A 19,070-nucleotide genomic window follows, 5' to 3' on the forward strand; every position below is an offset into this window, starting at 1 on the left:
AGCCCCCCATGACGGTCTCTAGTATACTACCCGACTCCTCGGTGGAGTCGGTGAAGCAGGCCGTACGCTCTACTGCGGCATGCTCGAATGCCACAGTGTTGACCCTCCAAACCCTTTTTGGAGCTCCCTCGAAGACTTCCCCAGACCTTGAAAACAATGCTACGAAAAGACGAGCGAGGACCACTAAGGGTTCTGGGACGAGTACGACCCGGACAAAAACGTCGACTGTGTCGAGGACGGCCTCAGGGCGAGACGCTGTACTGAACACATTAGCAGAAAAGGATGCTGCACACTTATCACACCAGGAGAAATTGGTTCTTGCCACGGACGTGTTCAACGCGTCCTTGAAAACGCTTTCGGATGCAGTGAAACTGCATCCGTCATCGCAATCGACCTCGCCCAGCCTTGCCAGGAAATCACCACGAAAAACTACAGACAGCGGGTTAATAGCGGTATCTGAATGTGCGTCGATGGCGCTGGCCTCGTTGCGGATTTTGAAGCTCGATCAGAGCAATCAGGACAATGGGATCCCGAATATTCAACTAGAACAAGGTGCATGCGTCCTAGCAGGACGATATCTGTCGTTAGGGCTGAATGACATGGCTTACAAGGAGTTGAGGGGGCTAAAGAGAAGGATCCAGCAATATCTGAATAGCCAGGCCACAATACGCAAAAAACCGACGGACAGGAAAAGGAACGAGGAAGGCCACGAGGACGGAACAAATGAACACATGTCGGATCTCATCGTATTCTCCAACATCACCGAGGTCAAGCCGCTGCTTTCCTTGCTAGTCCCATTTCAATCAAATTCTCTACGGCTCATCGCTTCAGAAAAGAAGGTCTCAACGATACAAAAAGTAGCGTCGTCGCTACAACTGTCGAACTCGAGCAGCCCCGCCAACGTTATACTTGCTGCATTGGACCATGGGGCCGTTGCAAAAGACAAGGCAGCAGTTCAACTTCAACTGCTATCGAATACGGTGTTATCTTTATCTTCGGGATCTCAAAAATCCACCAACGACAGCACGGCTAAAGACCACCTGAAACCCATAACATGTTTGAATCTTCAGCTTCTGGCGCTCGAAATCCGCTGTATTAGTTGGCACATCTCAGGACACATTTGCGATGACGGAAGAGAAGTGTGGGATCCACTAGCACGCTACCTTGCTAACTTTTCCCATAATATCAAAGGAATCGAGAAGACTGAGTTTGCTTTAGCCTACAAAGCAATTGTTCGACTTCAATCGGCAGTCTCCAAAACCCCCAAGCGTACAGACTTGAAAGACAGCCTCTCAGTAGCAAAGATCGCGACAGTTTTGGGGCAGCTTGCTCAGGAAGCAGGTTGCTTGCATGAAGCTTTGCAACTTTTTACCGAGTCCCTGACTCCTTTTTCCAGCATGCAGTCCCTTACGTTAGCCACTGTGCGCTGCAAAATCGCATTACTACACTTTGAAGGTGTCCGGAAATTTAAAAAGTTTACCCTCACTGGTGTTTCGAATGCGGTGGCCGAAGCTACCACCGCCCTAGGTATGCCACTGAAAGGCAGCCCTAATGATCTCGATGAGCTGCTTGTTGAAGCGGCCAAATTGAAGAAGCGTGCGATGGCTTGGTTTGGGGATATGGTTGCGAAGCAACAAGGCAAGAATCTGGAAGAAAACGGCATGGTACCTCAAATTCATCAATATCTGTCTGGTTTTCTGAGGTTTCTACGACGCTATATAGGACGCCCACCGTCAGAAGACCACGAAACAAAGGAACACGAAACTTTCTCCAAGCGAGTAGCTACATGCCAGAGTATTGCTCTTGCGGCTGTTGATTCAGCTGCTGCTGTGGGCAAATTGTCGGTTATGTCGCAGAGGCCTTCTTGGGAGGATATACTTTCCGGCTTGGCAGACTGCCAACGCCTTTTGACAACAATTAGCTCCACAGAAAGCACGGAAGAATCAGTGGCCGAGCAGACTGGCATGGGATTTGTAAAATTGTCCAACCTTTTTTGGTCTCGGTATCTCAAAGAAAAGGAAGCCGGTAAAGGTTATCGCGAGCTTCTGCCTCTGCTGAAGCAGTCCGCCAACTTATTGTCCCCTTGTTTACCTGCCCAACGCAGCACAGGATTTGCAGCTCTCAAATATGAAAGACTTGCGCATGTGTATATGGAAGGTAATATGGTCTCCGAGTCGGAACAGGCATTCTTCCAATCTATCAAAGAGCATATAGAGGCAGGTGTGTTGGAGCAAGTCGTCTCCGATACCCCCAGTGGCTTTCCTCATCGCACCAGCCAAGAACCGAAAAGCAATGGCTTTATGTTAGGCCGGGTGCTTGCTGCATACTTGAAAGTGAAGCTGCGGGCCAAAAGATCGAAGATCTCTGTGTTTGATGACGAGACTTTATCTCCGTTGCTACGGGGGCACATACTGGAGTGGCAAATGGGAATATTGATGGAACTGCATCTCTACGCTCAGAACGACGATATTTTCCATAAAACCTTGACCGTCTTGCTCACTAAACTCCTTGACATATACTCTCCGAAGGCCAATCCCATTCGGCGTCTGCGTGTGGTTTTCGGTGGGCTCCGCTTCTCGTTAGAGCGCCCGACATCTTTGGAATTTTCGCTTTTACAACAATTGTGTGACGAAGCTGCAAATGACATTAAAAATGATGACGTCGGCCAGGATTCTGACCTATCTCCATTTGAAACTCATCTGAAGAACTCGGTTCGGCTTACCTTAGGACTTCACCAAGGAGATCTTCAACCTAATCAACTGGACAGCGTCGTATCTTCTTGGACCTCAATCATGCGACGCTGTCACGATTTGAAATCGCTTGTGTCGCATGTCGGCGATGTGGACTACTGTATCCTGCAAATGAAGGCCGTCGTGGACTACACAGAGATTCACGGTCTCTGGAAACTTCAACTTTCTGCCCTCGAACTGATCCTCCGTGTAACAGATATTCAAGAGTCCGGAGACTTCTCCGAGGCTATTATTATCCTTTCACGTCTTGTGCTGCAGTGCTGCCGGCTTGGATATTGTAAAAAGGCAAACGACCTTCTTGTTCGCGCAGACAGGTGCCTTGCCCAGAATGAGGTATCTTGTCTAGCAACGTTGTCTCATCGACTGGCACGAGTTGGACATTCACTTGAGACGGGGGATATCGAGAAAGCAGCAGCAACACTATCTGCAGCGAGGTCTCTTTACGAGAAGAACCGAAAAAAACAAGATCTAAACAGTTGCTCTGTTTTAACCAAGATAGCATGGGAAAGACTAGTGGCGGATGCCGCCTTTATGAACTCCCGCCTTTCGTTTGCTCAAGGCTCCATTAATGACGCGCTTTTCTTTGCCAAGTTATCTGTCAGGTTGAACTGCAGGATATGGGCCAAGGTGGAAAAAATTGCTCAAAGAAAACAGGACAAGAGTTTGCCGGCAGGTGAAAACTCCGAGCTGGAAACAGTTGTGGAAGGGATGGCAAAGCTTGACGTGTCTCAAGCGGCGACTACATCTATCAACTATTCCCAAGGCGCACCTTTCTGGCCTCATATTGGCTCTCACCACACTTCTTTGCTTAATCTCTCAAGCTTATCTGCACATCAGGGTCTGTTCCAGGACGCTATATATTATGGAGAACAAGCTCTGAAGATCAACAAGACGCTGAATGCAAACGTCCGCTTGATAGCATCCCAGGCACAACTAGGCTCCCACTGGATCTTTGGGGGCCACATTTCTGAAGGACGAGAGCTCCTAGAAGAAGCAGAGGCACTTTCAAAGGATCTCGAGAGCAGTATCGAGCTTGTTTCTTTGCATTTGGGACTCGCCGCGCTTCACAGAGCAGAAGGCCACCATCAGCATGAGCTACAAGCCTTGCTTGATGCTGACAAGTTCATTACCAATTTCATTTCTTCGGAAGTTTCTGATGGCTCCACGTCACCCAGCCTCCCAGACTTGGAAGAGAATATGGGAAAACTCCAGGTTCGACCCAGCAGCAGAAGAACTAGACAGACTACGACAACGACAACACGGAGGACCCGTGCCGGGACAACAACTTCTCGAAGTGTGCCAAAAGCAGCAAGCCCGAGCACTGACCCACCTACGACAGACTCGACGTCTTTGCTTCACATGAGGAGTGAAATTTTCCGGCAACAAGCATCTTGTTCTCGTGCGCTCCGTGAGTTCGAGAAAGCTTCGGCCTTACTGGATGATGCACGGAAGTTCTCAGTCTCTCGAGACAGTCAAATCTCTCTCCATATCGGGGAAAGTGAGCACCTTCTGGCTGACGCCATTCGGAATTTCGCCAGCCATGCAGTATACTGCGTGCTTCCAGAGTCGACGATTTCGTTGCCATCGTTGCAATCTCCCATCAGACCTACGAAAGAGACTAATTCGTCCAGCAAGACGCCCACTACATGGAAACCCAGAGCACCTACCCGAGGGACACGATCTCGAACTCAGAAGGCGACTGAAGACTTTAACGTTTTGCTATCCAAGGCTGGTGATTGTCTCAACAGCGTTTTCTCGTCTGCTACAGCTTTGGGTTCTACACTTGATAGTCACACAGCGTCTCGTCTGATGAGTCGGGTCTCGATGTTGTCACATGTGACCTCCCATGAGCCTTCAACGTCGTTGTCCCTGTCCCCAGCTAATGTGAATGGTAATCTTCTCCCATGGACTTGAAAATAAGTAAGGAAAAATCTAACAGCAGCAGAGATTGGCCGTATTGGCGCTTTTACACGGGAGCACGCTGCCATCACCGTCGACAAACAACTGGCGGACTTGTGCGATCCACTTCTTTGGCCGACAAGTTCGAAGGAAACCTTCCAACTCACTGATGATCCGTGCTCGAACTTTACGAGAGAATACGTTGACATACTGCCTGAGAGTTGGAATGTTCTTTCTTTGACCCTGAGTGCCGATTGCAGCGAGTTTATCGTTTCGAGGCTGCACCGGGGCCGTTCGCCATTCCTTTTGCGCCTACCTCTCAAAAGGGGCAATTCTGACGATGACGAGGAGCAGTTCACGTTTGAGGATGGCCGGGCAGAAATGCAGGAGCTTATCAAGCTCGCAAACGAAAGTGCACATGCCGCCAAAGCTCAGAGTGACCGACAATCAAAGAAGGACTGGTGGAAAAACCGGGAGGCTCTTGACATGCGCATGGAGAACCTGTTGCAGAATGTCGAGAACGTGTGGTTTGGGGGATTCCGGGGTATCTTCTCGCCCGTGCCCCATGATACCGCCCCGTTGACACGATTTGCAACTTCTTTCCATGGCATTCTGGATAAGCACCTTCCGTCCCGCCAGAAGGGTCGCCGGACTGACAGCCCAAGATTGGCACTGCATCCGAACGTTCTTGAGCTGTTTATTGGGATCAAAAACCTGGATAACCAAGAAGATCGAGAAGACACATTAATGGACCTTCTCTATTTTGTGGTAGACATCCTACAGTTCCAAGGGGAGCGGAATGCGTACGACGAGATCGACTTCGATATGATGGTTGTTGAGACCCTCGATGCGTTGAGGGCCTATCACGAGACAGTGCGAACCGAGGATAGACAACAATCTCCGAGCCATACTATCCTGGTTTTGGATAAATCCCTGCATCTATTCCCCTGGGAATCTCTCCCGTCCCTACAGGGGCTGCCTGTATGTCGGGTGCCATCTTTGGAGTGTCTGCGCGACCGGATTTTGCGATTCCGGGACGAAGGCAGCAGCAATATTGATCGGGGGTTTGGGATTGACCGCGAAAATGGTATCTACGTTCTCAACCCGACGGGGGATCTGCAGACAACGCAAGAGACGTTTGAGAAGGGCCTGGCCGGCTTGGAGAGTTGGACCGGGATTGTCAAGCGGCAGCCCTCCGAGGAAGAATTCAAGGACGGTCTGGAGTCGAAGAGTGTGTTCCTCTACTTTGGACACGGTAGCGGTGCCCAGTACATTCGGGGGCGGACAATCAGACGCCTGGACCAATGCGCGGTCACCTTCCTTATGGGCTGCAGCAGTGGTGCGTTGACTGAAGCAGGCGAGTATGAGCCCTACGGCACTCCGATGAACTACCTGCAGGCAGGTTGTCCAGCCCTGGTGGCCACCTTGTGGGATGTCACCGACAAGGACATCGATCGATTCGCACAGTCGACGTTCGAACGGTGGGGATTGATGAGAGAGGAAAATGGGGGATCGAAACGCCGATTCACTAGTCCACAGGCAACCCTCGACGAGGCTGTGTCACAGTCTCGAAAAGCCTGCGTGTTGAAGTATTTGAACGGAGCTGCGCCGGTGATTTATGGTGTTCCTACAGTGTTTTTGGGGTAGAGATTGGTTTTGCATAAGGGATGATATTGGCGCTTTGATGAGAAGGTGCATGGATCGGTGTCTATTTTGTACATGTAGATTTAGCAATGCGAGAGCCTTTGGTGCTGTATATCAAGCTGAGTTGTTCTTTGTATAGACTGTATGGCATGTCCCGAAAGAGTAAAATTTCCCGGTGAGGGGATTCCCCACACTGGGAAGTGGCTCCCCTCACCGTCGCATCGGAGCTCATTATAAACAGCCCCTCCACCTCCATTCTTAACTCCATCTATCAACTCGAGTATTCGTTCATCATGGCTGTCACCACCAAAGCAACGATTGCCTCCTTCGGTGGAAAACTCCTCAAACTGAGCCATGTCACCTCGTCCACAAAATGCGAGATGAACTTCAATCTCTATCTCCCGCCACAGTCCTGGCAGCAGCCCTCGCAGAAAGTTCCCGTGCTCGTGTACCTGTCGGGGCTGACCTGTACGGCTGACAACTGCTCCGAGAAGGGGTTCTTCCAACACGGGGCCAGCAAAAAGGGGATCGCGGTGCTATATCCGGATACGAGTCCCCGTAAGTCCATCATTCCATCCATTGCATTTCATGCCACCTCGAGCTCGTCTGGAAGTATACCTAGTATACCATTGCTAACAACCAGTAGGAGGCCTGGATATTCCTGGCGAGAATGATTCCTGGGACTTCGGGACAGGTGCGGGGTTCTACGTGGACGCAACCAAGACACCTTACCACGACGGATATAACATGTATACTTATGTTACGGAGGAGTTGCCCAACACTGTCTTTGCGGCATTTCCTCAGCTGGATTCCAGCCGCGTCAGCATTACGGGTCATAGTATGGGTGGCCATGGAGCTCTTACTTTGGTATAGTATCCTATCCTCTACCTTCATTGGCTTTATTTTTTTGCTTGCTATTTATTCTAATTGAACTGTGGTTAGTTCTTGCGTAACCCTGGAAAATACAAGTCCGTCTCAGCGTTTGCTCCCATTTCCAATCCGATTAACTGCCCATGGGGTCAGAAGGCGTTTGGAGGATACTTTGGTGATGATCAGCAGAAGTGGAAGGAGCACGATGCTACCGAGCTGGTGAAGAAATGGAAGGGTCCGTTGGATGTGTTGATTGATGTGGTATGTTATAAATTCCAGTAAACCAAAAAAAAAAAAAAAAAAAAATAGAGAGAGAGGAGACGACTGACTAGAACAGGGCACTGGCGACAACTTCTACAAGCAGGGTCAGCTCCTGCCCGAGAACTTTGAAAAAGCAGCCAAAGAGGCGGGCGTCGAGGGCGTTAGGGTGCGCTACCAGCCGGACTATGACCATAGCTACTATACTATCGCTACATTCTCGGATGAGCATATCGAGCATGCGGCAAAATACCTGTTTGCATAGTGGGTGTTTCTATCTTTCTTTGGGAGATGAGTTCATACCATAATGTCATGGATATTTCTTACACGGGTCATTTTCTGACTTGTGAAGTGACCGTCAGATAAAATCATTGATGTAGTGTGCGAATTTGTAGAAAGACATGAGTACTTCCAATATATTACTGGAAATAGTACTACCAACGCCATGCTGTGCCGGTCCGGACCCTAGTTTATACTGATCGGCACACCAAATGGTCAGCTCTCAATTGGAATATAGATGAGATAGATTAGAGAGATCTTCCAGTCATGAGGGCTCATGTCTTTAGCACGGTCCATTTCGTTATATACAATGGAAGAATAGATTACAGAGAATATAGAGAATATAGAGAAATCCGCCTCAACTCGTATACAGACCGTAACCCCATCATCAACAATCAACATACAGTACAGCCTCCGTCTTACATCCGACTCTATTGATTCTATCCTCGACATATAGCACACTGACGACACATTCCATCCACATTCCAACATATCAGACCATAACACCGCTCTAGAGCGCTGATGATCACAATAAAGAATCCAGGGTCAAGAATCCATCCCTTAGAACGAACCTTTGAAAACATAAAAGTACCATGTCTCACTCTGCTACACCATCCATTCCTCCATTCCTCTACCTCCCTCAAAATGCAATCCGTCCAACGTCTCCTCCTCGCAGGTCTCGTCGCCGCCCAAGTCTCAGCCAAAACCCTCAACATCGTCGCACACCAAGACGACGACCTCCTCTTCCTCAGTCCGGACCTACTGCACAATGTACACGGTAACGAACCCCTAAGAACCATCTTCCTAACAGCTGGCGACGCCGGCAACGACGCAGCATACTGGACCCGACGTCAGGAGGGGTCTATGGCAGCCTATGCGATGATGGCCGGGGTACCCAATGAATGGACCCCCGAGGACGCGGGATACGATAATGTGCATATCCCTATGTTCACACTGGAAGGAAAGCCAGATATCTCGCTGGTGTATTTGCAACTTCCTGACGGGAACATGGACGGGTCTGGGTTCGAGTCCACGAATCATGAAAGTCTGAGTAAGCTCTGGAAGGGGGATATCCAGACCATTAATTCCGTGAATGGGAAGGCGACCTACACAAAGGACTCATTGACGAGTGTACTGACGCGTCTCATTGATGATTTCGATCCATTGAGGATCAATACCCAGAATTTCGTGGACAATATCAGTGATAATGATCATAGTGATCACTATACGACTGCGTATTTTGCCCATCTGGCCGCCTCTCAGGCAACGAATGAGGCTGAGTTCGCTGGTTATCTGGGTTATGATGTCACCGCGAGGGGGGCCAATGTCCAAGGGGAGAATCTGCAGACGAAACAGAACGTCTTCTTCTATTATGCGGGCTTTGATCCCGGTACTTGTCCGAATCTCCCGGCCTGTGCTGGAAGACCAGAGCCTTCGTGGTTGGAGCGTATGTATATTATCTAGTTGACATTAATCTGACGGTTGGACTCCCGGACGAATTGAGAGGATCGGATTAGTGAATAGGCATATAATGAATCATCTTATCATCATGTACCGTGTAAGAAGCAAATTGATACATCCTAACCTCCCCCATCACTTTCGTCACCACCCCGATGACATCCCCCTCCAGCCCATCCAGCATCTCCTCGTCCTCGTCCTCAACCGCGGATGCAATCGCCTCGCAGTCCCAGCAGAGACAGACCTAAAATCGCTCTCCGAATAGCACCTGGAACAACTCCTCCGTCGTCCCCATATCCCCGTGCAAAACAGATGGCGCCAACCGATCATTATGGTACTTGAATCGTCCCACCTGCTACACCATGCTGGTGCTATACCTCTTCGCGCTGCACTGATGCGTATGCCAGGTCATACGGGAAATATCCAACCCGATGCGGAGACAGTAACTTAGCCAAACATATCCTGGCATATCCCTTCGACACATGGTCCATAATCGCTCTGCATCTTCATCGGGACCGGTATTTCTATCCATCTGGCACTACCGGCACCTCTGATGCCCAGACTCTCTGGATGCGAAACCGTCTCACCGTTCTTACTGCCTCGTTCATGCTCACGCGCGCAGCGACCGCCATGGCCCAGTCTCCCAGCTTCTGTAAAGCCACTGCTTGGCTGCACACAGGGATTCAATGTCCCGTGCATTCATACGGAATCAATGCTGCTGTTCATGGTCTACGATCTCTTCTGCGCGTGGTTTCCAGGCCCAGTCAGACAGGAAATAGTGAACATATGTCCCTTCGTCAAAATTGTGGCTGAATGGCTGGGCTAGATGGATCCCTCCCAGTTTAACCCGTGAGAGGGACAGGATGATGTGTCGTATCCCTTTTACCACACGACAGAGGTTCAGACCACTTTTTCGTTGTGCAGAACAAGTCCGGCGAAGCGGGTCGGTCGTATCACGGATTTGAGGGGGAGGTTACTAGTATACGCCATACAGAGTCGCTTCTACATCATTGCCATTATTCATAACCCGTTCCTAGGTCGAATGATGGTGATGCTGGAGGGGAGTGTGTTGATTCTCAGCTAACGACTGCTCGACAATCTCTTGCTGATTATGATGCCGCAAAAGATCCGACGGTGAATTGTTCGTCTGTGTGGGAGCTCAGTCATGCCCAGCGTGAGTTGCGAGTCTAGCTTTGGAGGGGGAGGATAGGGCTCAATCGATGGAGGATGGGGATCTAGAGGTGAGAGAGGTGGTGGTTATAGTGAAGGCAATAATAGCGGAGAAAGCAGTAGAGGCGGAGGCGGTGATAGCGGTGGGTGGTGGAGGAGATTGGGACAGCAGAGGAATGTAATGGATTACTATATTTCAAGTGCCCTTCAATTATCTATTCTGCTCTCCAGAAACTGAACCAAGTACATACATACATAACAAAGCATATTGCAACCAGTCACTGCGAATGTCGCCAAACCAAGTCTTCTACAGAGTAACCTAACCGTAGAAACTATCTCTCTCGCTCATCCTATTCCGCTGCCTCGACCAAGACTTCTTGTTTCTTTTGCTTTATTTCGCGTTGTTTTTGCTCGTTTCATGGCTAACGATGGTGGAAAGTGAAATGCGTCGTCACTTTTTTCAATGCGCGGCTAATTCAAGGCATATGAAACGCTCCGAATGCAACGCCTGATCATGCAGAATGTCTCTCAAAAAAAAAAAAATTATATACTTTTTGTGTTTTGTGGTTTCTGATTCTTTAGCAATTTTCATGGCAGGAAGACGTGCCGGCGACGGAGCTATCAGCGTAATGGGGAGCACATGAGAACATCATTCATCAAACCAAACCGTGGGGGAATCTAAGACAAAGGGAAACCTCTGAAGAATGATCGAGGAGCATAGGGACAAGAAATGATATATGAGATGGAAAAGGAAGAGAGAAATATAAAAGTGTGGGAATATCATGCGCTCAACCGCTGAATAAACGACTGTAGACAAAATATCATTAGCAACGGGAACGAACACAACGACAATTGGAACCTACCGGGAAGAACTGCCGGAAGCCCTTCAAGTCCAACCGACTCAATGCATTCAGGAACTCTTCGATAAGATCCGCACCCATTCCCATGCCAGGTAATTCCCGGTCCCGGAGATACTCAATGTACTCCATGCCCGTTTTACAGTAGATCGTACGTTGCAGTCCACCGGCTTCGGCCAGAACCTGCTTGGCTTGTGCGTCTTTGGGATTGAAAGATGGGGTGGCTGGAAGAGCCCAGCAAAGCGGCGACATCCGGTTGATCATGAACTGCCCAAACCCAGGAAGAGCAGTCTGCTGCGCGGAGGCACCATTTGATGTCTCGGGTGCGATATCCGGACCGCCCCAGGAGCTACCCATCTTGGAGAGCAGTGAAAAGGCCATCTTGGCCGTCGTAAAGTCCTCTACGTCCTTGGCGAAATGTTCAATGGTGGTGATCACAGTATCAAACATGGGTTGATTCCCTGATAGAAGTTAGTTTTTGGCCAGGCAGGGCACGAAAAGAGCGATGGGCAATGGAACTTACTCTCGCTGATGATCACCGCACCCAGATCGTTGTTCAAGACCGCCAACAGGAAGTTGAGGTATTCTCGCTTGAGTTCCGCCAATTGGATCTCATCATCCGTGCCCGTGGTGGGATCGGCAAGTCCAGAGAACACTCGCTGTAAGAAAGGCGTTAAGAGGGCATCCAGAATATTATAAATTTCTCCCTTGAATCCAAAGATAACCTGATCCAGAAGACGCAAAAATAGAGCCATCTCGTCGCGAGAAGAGGTCTGGGTGAGCAGACCGTCAATCCACTGTGGAAGCTGCGGCAGGATCCGGGAGCCAAGGACACCGATCAGTCGCGAGAAGGTGAACCGAGCAGCGGTCCTAACGTTGAACGACACTTTCAAGGACTCAAGGGCCACAAGGGTGGCTTCGGCCACCTGTACAAACGCTTCAGACACTTCTGGTGCCGGAAGAGCGGATGGGGTGGGTGTTCCCGGCATCCAATCCGAGAACCCGCGTGCCAGAGTCCCAAGCGCCATGATATCATGGTGAATCTGGAGCAACACTCGCTCATCATTAGATTTAGCGGGGGTAAGGTTCTTTTCCATGTCCACAAACACCGGGCTCAGCACCGATTGTGCATAGAACACCTGCTTATCAGCCGGAACGGCTGGAGTCGAGCAAATGATACCCACAGCCTCGAACAGATAGAGTTGGCTGTTGAAAACGGCGTCGGCGGACCCTTCATGGTCTTCGGAAGACATTTCATCTCCGTCCGATCCTTCTGAGGGCACCTCGGCTTGAATCACCAACAGATCGCCCAAGGCGTCAACGACGGTCTGCGCGACATTGCCAAGGTGTTGCCTCAACTGCTTCACCAACCGCTGGAATAGATACCAAGATCTTGTCTTCACCTTCTTGATGGGATGATGAACAAGTTGAAGGAAGCTTTCCAAGACGCCCGGAATAAGGTGGGTGTGGTATTGGAAGAACGAACTATAGCGGACACAGATTTCCATGTACTGCAATTGCGTTGCTGGGTGCGTAAAGGACCGGATATCTGTGGATTGTTAGGCTATAGCATCAAAACATTGTCTGCATCTGCACTACCTACCAGACTCGACCATCCTCAACATCATTTCCACCAGTCGCTCTGCAGCTGCATTGTGCGGAACATTTTTGACATAGAGACTGCCGGCCTTGACAGCAATGTCCCCAAAGAGGAACATTTCATGCAAGGCGAGGTCCAGGTCCCGCCAGTCGAGCTGATCGCCCGATTGGCGTAGATTCTCAAACGTCGTGGCTACCACTTCAGAAACAGCATCGATGTACAGTGGCTCGTTCACTGTGGAGATGATCTGCTGGAGAACCCCCAGTCTTTTGCGGAGCTCCTGGAACTCTGCCTCGTCGGTCTGGTCGTCCTCATCACCCCATGAAGAGGTCTCATCGTATCGCATCTTGGCGATAATTGCTTTCAGGATAGGGAGAAGGATGGACGAGTGCTCCGCGGCAAGGGCAGGGTTGGCCTTGGCAATCTTACGCAGATAGGAGAGAAGGTCGCTGACACAGGGGATGACGGTGGAGCAAACTTCGTCGTATTCGTCGGAAAAGTATCTCAAGATATGTGGGAGGAACGCTTGTAGCAGCCTGTTGGCCTTCCCCTTGCAGTCGGCGCTGACCGTTTCCTGCTCCAAAGCACGCACAACATCCACGACAGTGATGTTGACGAGCTTCGCAACAGTTTCCGCCAAGTCGGTGTCGTACTTGAAAGTGAACCTATTGTCATAGAGGGGGGGGCTATTCGACAGTTGAGACACAATGGTGTCGAGATTCAGAAAAATAATCATATCAATCTTGTCCTCTGGCTTCATTTTTTTGCCGATGATCTCCGTGAAGACATCAACCGCGGCATCTCGCACCTTCTCCTCGCCGGCTCTCAGCTCCGCCTTTTGCACCCGGCCTAGTTGCTGGAACAAAAGGTCAAGCATTGTCTGATTCACCACGAGACCGATATCTATCCAGCTGACCCAGCTGCCAACCGCCTTCAGAGCCATCTCGACGATCAGATCATTACCGTCCCGCCATTCCGACAAGATCTCCTGCCATGCTAGTGCAATCTTCTGCATGTCCCGCACTCGAATCAGGTCCTTCAATGAATTGGCTTTGTCTTGCTCGGTGCGAGATCTGGACACTAAAACATCCCCAATCTCATCGTGGATGGAGTTGACCACGCGAAGGTAGAACACGATTCCAAAAGGGTTGTCGCGAGCCGTGCTCGAGGGGCTCTTGTACGTTAAGCCCAAGAGATCATCGAAGACCGAATCCCAGCCATTGCCATACAGCGCAGAGAAGAGGAATGTAATGGTCTGTGCAATTTTGTTTTGGATATTGGGAGGGTCAGGGTTTGCATTTTCCTGGCCGTATACCTGGCGGAGATAGGTCATCAAGCCATCCCGGACATACCCCAACGCCTGGGGGTCAATAAGTCCCGCTTGGGCAGCACTATTGACCACTTCTAATGCCACATGCCGTACGATTTCAGAATGCGGAGGGGTCTTGGTGAAGAGGGTGAGGCACACTTGCCATCCCGAGGGATCGGCGCGGAGTTGATTCAGATAGTCAAAGGCTTGAGCCTTGAGGGCTTGGTCTGAGGAAGGATTCCAGGCGATTTCTATGGCATTCGCTACCTGGGAGATAATAGTCTATGTCAGGTATAGGGTATGACCATTCTCAATTTAGACAAATTGCTAAACAACAAGGAAGTTAAAAGGAGGGGCATGAGGGGAGGGGATATTAATTGGTGGGGTGGCCTTTTTTTCTTTTTTCTTTTTTTCTTTTTCTTTTTCTGTTTTTCAATGCTCCCATTTTTACATAGCTGTACAGACAAAATGTGCAGATATTTGATCCTTACCTGTTCTTCCATCTTCGACCAGCCGAGCTGCCTTAAGAGTCAGGCGGACTCAGAGAGCAAGTCAGTGGGAGCTCAAAGGGTGAATGCGATGTTGTTGGGTTAAAATTCAAGCAACGTTTATCGAAACATGGCTTAGTCTAGTTCGTTGGAGCAACAGACGGGGCGGTATTTCGGGGCTTTGCCTAAGGAAAGGAACACTAGTCAGACCCAGTCTCTCGGGTAAAAGAAATGGGAATAAAATTCTGTCGGTGGATCAGGGACATGCACTACCTACACAGATCAAACAAGATGTGGCATACAGACAGTAGATGCTTCTCAGAGGTTGGGACAAAAATAGAAGAGATGGAGATAAATGACCAAAAGGAAGAAGGAGATCGGGTCTAATAGATCGAGTGTTGTAGAAGAATCCATAATGTGTGCGGGCGACGTTGAACGACGTCCCAAAGAGGTAAGGCGCACATCTTTTCTGCCGGCAGATTCAGGCACTCTATGACACCATTACTACAGAAGTAGAAGATGTATATCCCAACCATGAATGTTATTAAATATGTAAATCTAGGATTATATTCATAGCTGTCATCATCATATATTTCAAATTCATCATGGTCGTCACCACTTGCGCTCTGCCTCCTGCTTCAAAACCTGCGCCTCCATCTTTTCAAACCCTTCAACGGCCTTCCCATACTGTTCAAAGACTCCTTTTTGGTAGCCTTCAGCAATCTTCTCAATGAAATCCTCCTCTCTCCATCGTTGTCCAACCAGGTCTTCGAATGTCTGACCTCGGGATCTCTCAATGGCCCATACCGCCTTGTATGCCGCACCCAGTGCACAGGCATTGTCTCCAATCTCCAGCTTGTAGACTCCATCACTACCACCCAAGATCTCTCCTGCCAGCTTGGCGATAGCTTTGTTCTTCGATCCGCCTCCAACAAGGTAGACTCGCCGGGGTTGAGCCGGCATACCGCCGGCGGGGCTTTGAGTGAGACCGCGGGACCGAAGACGAAGAGAGAGCAATTGACTTTCGACAATCGCACGAGCTTCATCCAGAGGATTATTCCATTCCTTACTGGATTCGCAAAGGCTACCATCGCTAGGGTTGTAGTTGTATCGCCATTGCCCCGAGGGAAGGTTTGGAACAATCTCGGGTCGGGGGAAAAATAGCCCCATTTTCATAGGTTCAGAGCCTGATTTCTGGCCCATATGAGCTGCCTGGAGAGTGATCTTGTCAAAGTTCGCCCATGGATCGGCTGTGGCATTACCCAGTTTCTCATTGATCGCATCACGGATCTGCTCGCGTGCCAGGCCGCCATTCTTATAGCAGAGCATAAACATATAGAGTCCTGGGGTCGTTGGGTGGTTGAAAAAATGCGTTGCTGGGTCCGGTTTGTAGCTGGGAGTCGACATGAGGAACGTAGTCGAGGTCCCCAAAGAGACCATCGCATCGGAGGGTCTCAGCGGCAAAGCTAGGATCGTGGCCGGGTTATCGCCGGTTGATGGGACGACAGTACAGTCGAGAGCGAACCCATACCGTTCCACAAAGTACCGATCAATCTTGCCCAGATGAATTCCCCCATCCTCAGGTACATCGCCGAGCTTGCTCTTCAGGTCGTCCACACCAAAGGACCCAGCACAGAGCCGCAGTAGGTTCTCATCGTAAACGCCCTTTTGAATATTCCACAAGTTCATACCACAAACATCCGAGATATCGAGCGGCGCAACGCGACCCAGAAGCAATGAGGCAAGGAACGAGGACACCAGAGAAATGCGCGACGTCTTCTTGTACACGTCAGGGTACTTTCGCTGGAATCGGAGGATTTGAGGCCCTGTGAATCTCTAGAACCCCCACTCGTTAGCCATTGGATAAATCGACGGATGTTCACCTCCATTGCAACAAGGAAACTTACATGATGGGCCTTGCTTCCCGTGGCATCTGCCAATTGCTCTTGGCCACCCAAAAAGGCATCGAACTCATCACACTCCTTCTGCGTGCTCGAATCCTGCCAATTGGGGCTATATGGATGAGAAAACGCTCCAGCCAACTGCTCTTCCAACGTCTTGGTCGAATCGAGGGACTTGAGTAGGATCTCCGCGTTCTCCCCCCAATATACGCTTCCATGCTGCTGACCCGCGCCGCTAATACCCTTCACACGATGGAAGTCGAGTCCCTGCTTGCGGAGTCCCTCCAACACTCCATCCAGAGCCTGTAGCCATAAAGCAACGGGAGCGTAGACCTCACGTTCGGCTTCGTTGGTCATCACACCCTTTTTGATGGAGAAGCCATGGGAGTCGACGTCAAAGTCAAATTTGGAGATGTGGACGACCTTGAGATCGGAATTGACTACCAACCCCTTCAGCTGCTGGGTTGAGAGGTCGAACCCAACGTAAAATGGGTCTTGCGATACTCCAGAGGACATTGTAACACTGTAAATCTACCGTTGTTGGGGGGGAAACGGGGAGAATGACGTCGACCGAGTATCGCTGATAAGATTCCGGGAAGAATAAGCAAAGGGAAAAGAGAACGATAAAAAGTGGGATAAAGGGAGGCCACCGGAAACCGAACAATAGAAAAAGAGAGAGGGATAGAAGATGAGGAAGCTCCACACAAAAATGTATGTCAGGAAATTTATACAAAGCTGGGGATTGAAGCGCTGCTCCACCAATCCCTTACTCCATAACGTAGTTATTTATCCCCTCGCTCGGTGAGTGGACGACTGAATAGCCACACGATGGCTAGGAACCGCTCTGCAGCCATGATGGTTAGCTATTTTACCGAAGGTCCCTTGTTATTCTTTTTCTTTGTCTTACATCGTAGCCGGCCCTGATAAATTAGCAGCGATGACCATGTTGTGATGTCAGCCCAACTACGGACCACGGAACCCCGTTTGATACTGGATCTGGAACCCCCCACCGCCGGGAATTTACCCGGTTCATCTATCAGAATTCTACCTTTTATCAGAGAAGACTCTTTTCCCAGTAAGTTTGATACACAAGAGAAAAAAATAATAATAACAATAAATAATAACCGACGGCTCTAGAACTTGCGCGCTCAATTGCTATAGCCGCTAAAACCATCCCAAGGCAAGATAAAGAGCATGGCTATTCTGACAATACGTATTGCTATTCTGACACCTAGCCTATACCCCTTTAGGAAAATATAAGTGCCAACTTGGAACTTGACCGCTCGGCTGCCCGCCTACCTATACTGTAGGTCACTACCTGCCGCCCAATTTCAACACACCACGGCCATGTCGAAAATGAAGCTTTTGAGCCACATACAATTTAAATTATACAGAGATATTTTCAGGTACTGAAAATGAGGTTCTAAAGAAGCTATTCACAAATTTTAATCGCCTCGAAAGCGATGTGGAAGCCGGATCTGCCTTCCTCGGCGATTTACCGTGATAGAGGCTTCTCCAACAACTTCAGGTGCTGGGACAACAATATCTTTCTAATTTGGAGTTGCTGGAGGATTCTTCTTGTATTTTCTGGACTGTTTAAAGTCATTTTGAAGCTGTATATTGGCCTCTTTAGCCAACCGATCCTCTTCCTTCTGGCGTTTCTTTTCCTCCGCTGCCTGGGCACGTATCTCTTAATTAGATGCCCTGATTCTTTTCCTTTCTTTAATTAATTGTCGTTTCTCTTCCTTTTTTGAAGCCTTTGAAAGCTGTATTTGCTTCTCTTTTTCTGCTTGAAGGTCCCGAGCTTGCTGGATTTTATTAGGAGAATAGAATACTGCATTACCATCCTCAGGAGCCTGTAATTTAAACTGTAAAGACTTTGCACGTTGACGTCTCTTTTACTTATTCTGGAGAGCCTTCTGGAGGCCCCTATTCTGTAGCTTAAGTAGGATATTCTCGGTAGAGAGCATCGTTCGGCTTAATATTTTAGTGTTTGGTCACAGAAGTCTGCAAAAAGTTCTCTAAGAAGCTGCTTAATCTTTCTCCAATCCTCTGCTTGTATAACAGACTTAGAGGAACTACTAGAAGAAGCCATTTTATCCTCTAACTTGCTAAACCGTGCCAATACTACTTTAGGATTAAAAGGCTATAGCCCAACAGTTCTCCACGCGCTTTTAATATTTCTTGCAGATAAGGCCTTAGTCCAGCTTGGCCAGAATAGCCTGAAGAAATCCCGCTTGGTAATACAGCTTAGGCCTTGGGATTTATATAAAAATACTTCCAATTAAACTCTGTAGGCTGCTGAAAGCGGTCCAAAGATACTGACATCAAGCGGCTGCAAGGAGTGTGTAGAATAAGGTGGGTAGATAGCTATAAAGATTTTATTAGCCTTACAGTAGTCTAAAAACTTTATAGCAATATGGGATCCATAGCTATTAAGAATTAAAAGCCTCCAACGCCTCCTAGCTTTGGCCTTTGTTTCCCGGTCAAATATTTACTAAAGCCATGCAAATCCTAGCTCATCGTTGGTCCACTAGAAGGTAAAGATGCAAAGAAACATTACTGGTTTGTAGTATTAAAATCTTAA

The 19,070-nt window shown here is 49.1% G+C and overlaps 6 protein-coding genes across 6 annotated transcripts; 4 read left to right on the top strand and 2 right to left on the bottom strand.

Moving 5' to 3' along the window:
• Window positions 1-8: 8 nt before the first annotated feature.
• On the top strand, window positions 9-6,296 carry ATNIH1004_005661 (C50 family peptidase; the record flags this gene model as incomplete). The annotated part of the gene is made up of 2 exons (XM_033570311.1): window positions 9-4,641; window positions 4,696-6,296. 2 exons carry the CDS (start codon window positions 9-11, stop codon window positions 6,294-6,296), a joined length of 6,234 nt encoding a protein of 2,077 aa, XP_033426343.1.
• A 290-nt stretch (window positions 6,297-6,586) lies between these two features.
• ATNIH1004_005662 (S-formylglutathione hydrolase) lies at window positions 6,587-7,686 on the top strand (the record flags this gene model as incomplete). The annotated part of the gene is made up of 4 exons (XM_033570312.1): window positions 6,587-6,851; window positions 6,940-7,160; window positions 7,236-7,424; window positions 7,501-7,686. 4 exons carry the CDS (start codon window positions 6,587-6,589, stop codon window positions 7,684-7,686), a joined length of 861 nt encoding a protein of 286 aa, XP_033426344.1.
• Window positions 7,687-8,345: 659 nt separating this feature from the next.
• On the top strand, window positions 8,346-9,164 carry ATNIH1004_005663 (uncharacterized protein; the record flags this gene model as incomplete). The annotated part of the gene is made up of 1 exon (XM_033570313.1): window positions 8,346-9,164. One exon carries the CDS (start codon window positions 8,346-8,348, stop codon window positions 9,162-9,164), a length of 819 nt encoding a protein of 272 aa, XP_033426345.1.
• Window positions 9,165-9,489: 325 nt separating this feature from the next.
• Window positions 9,490-9,971, top strand: ATNIH1004_005664 (uncharacterized protein; the record flags this gene model as incomplete). The annotated part of the gene is made up of 2 exons (XM_033570314.1): window positions 9,490-9,556; window positions 9,610-9,971. The coding sequence occupies 2 exons, from the start codon at window positions 9,490-9,492 to the stop codon at window positions 9,969-9,971; spliced, it is 429 nt and encodes a 142-aa protein (XP_033426346.1).
• Window positions 9,972-11,108: 1,137 nt separating this feature from the next.
• On the bottom strand, window positions 11,109-14,597 carry LOS1 (Ran GTPase-binding protein LOS1; the record flags this gene model as incomplete). The annotated part of the gene is made up of 5 exons (XM_033570315.1): window positions 11,109-11,135; window positions 11,192-11,646; window positions 11,709-12,734; window positions 12,789-14,361; window positions 14,586-14,597. The coding sequence occupies 5 exons, from the start codon at window positions 14,595-14,597 to the stop codon at window positions 11,109-11,111; spliced, it is 3,093 nt and encodes a 1,030-aa protein (XP_033426347.1).
• Window positions 14,598-15,194: 597 nt separating this feature from the next.
• Window positions 15,195-16,999, bottom strand: ATNIH1004_005666 (xylulokinase; the record flags this gene model as incomplete). Its single annotated transcript, XM_033570316.1, has 2 exons — window positions 15,195-16,418; window positions 16,490-16,999. The coding sequence occupies 2 exons, from the start codon at window positions 16,997-16,999 to the stop codon at window positions 15,195-15,197; spliced, it is 1,734 nt and encodes a 577-aa protein (XP_033426348.1).
• Window positions 17,000-19,070: the final 2,071 nt, after the last annotated feature.

This window comes from Aspergillus tanneri, assembly GCF_003426965.1.
Source record: "Aspergillus tanneri strain NIH1004 chromosome Unknown AapTan_4_pilon_pilon_pilon, whole genome shotgun sequence".
Taxonomy (NCBI): Eukaryota; Fungi; Ascomycota; class Eurotiomycetes; order Eurotiales; family Aspergillaceae; genus Aspergillus; species Aspergillus tanneri.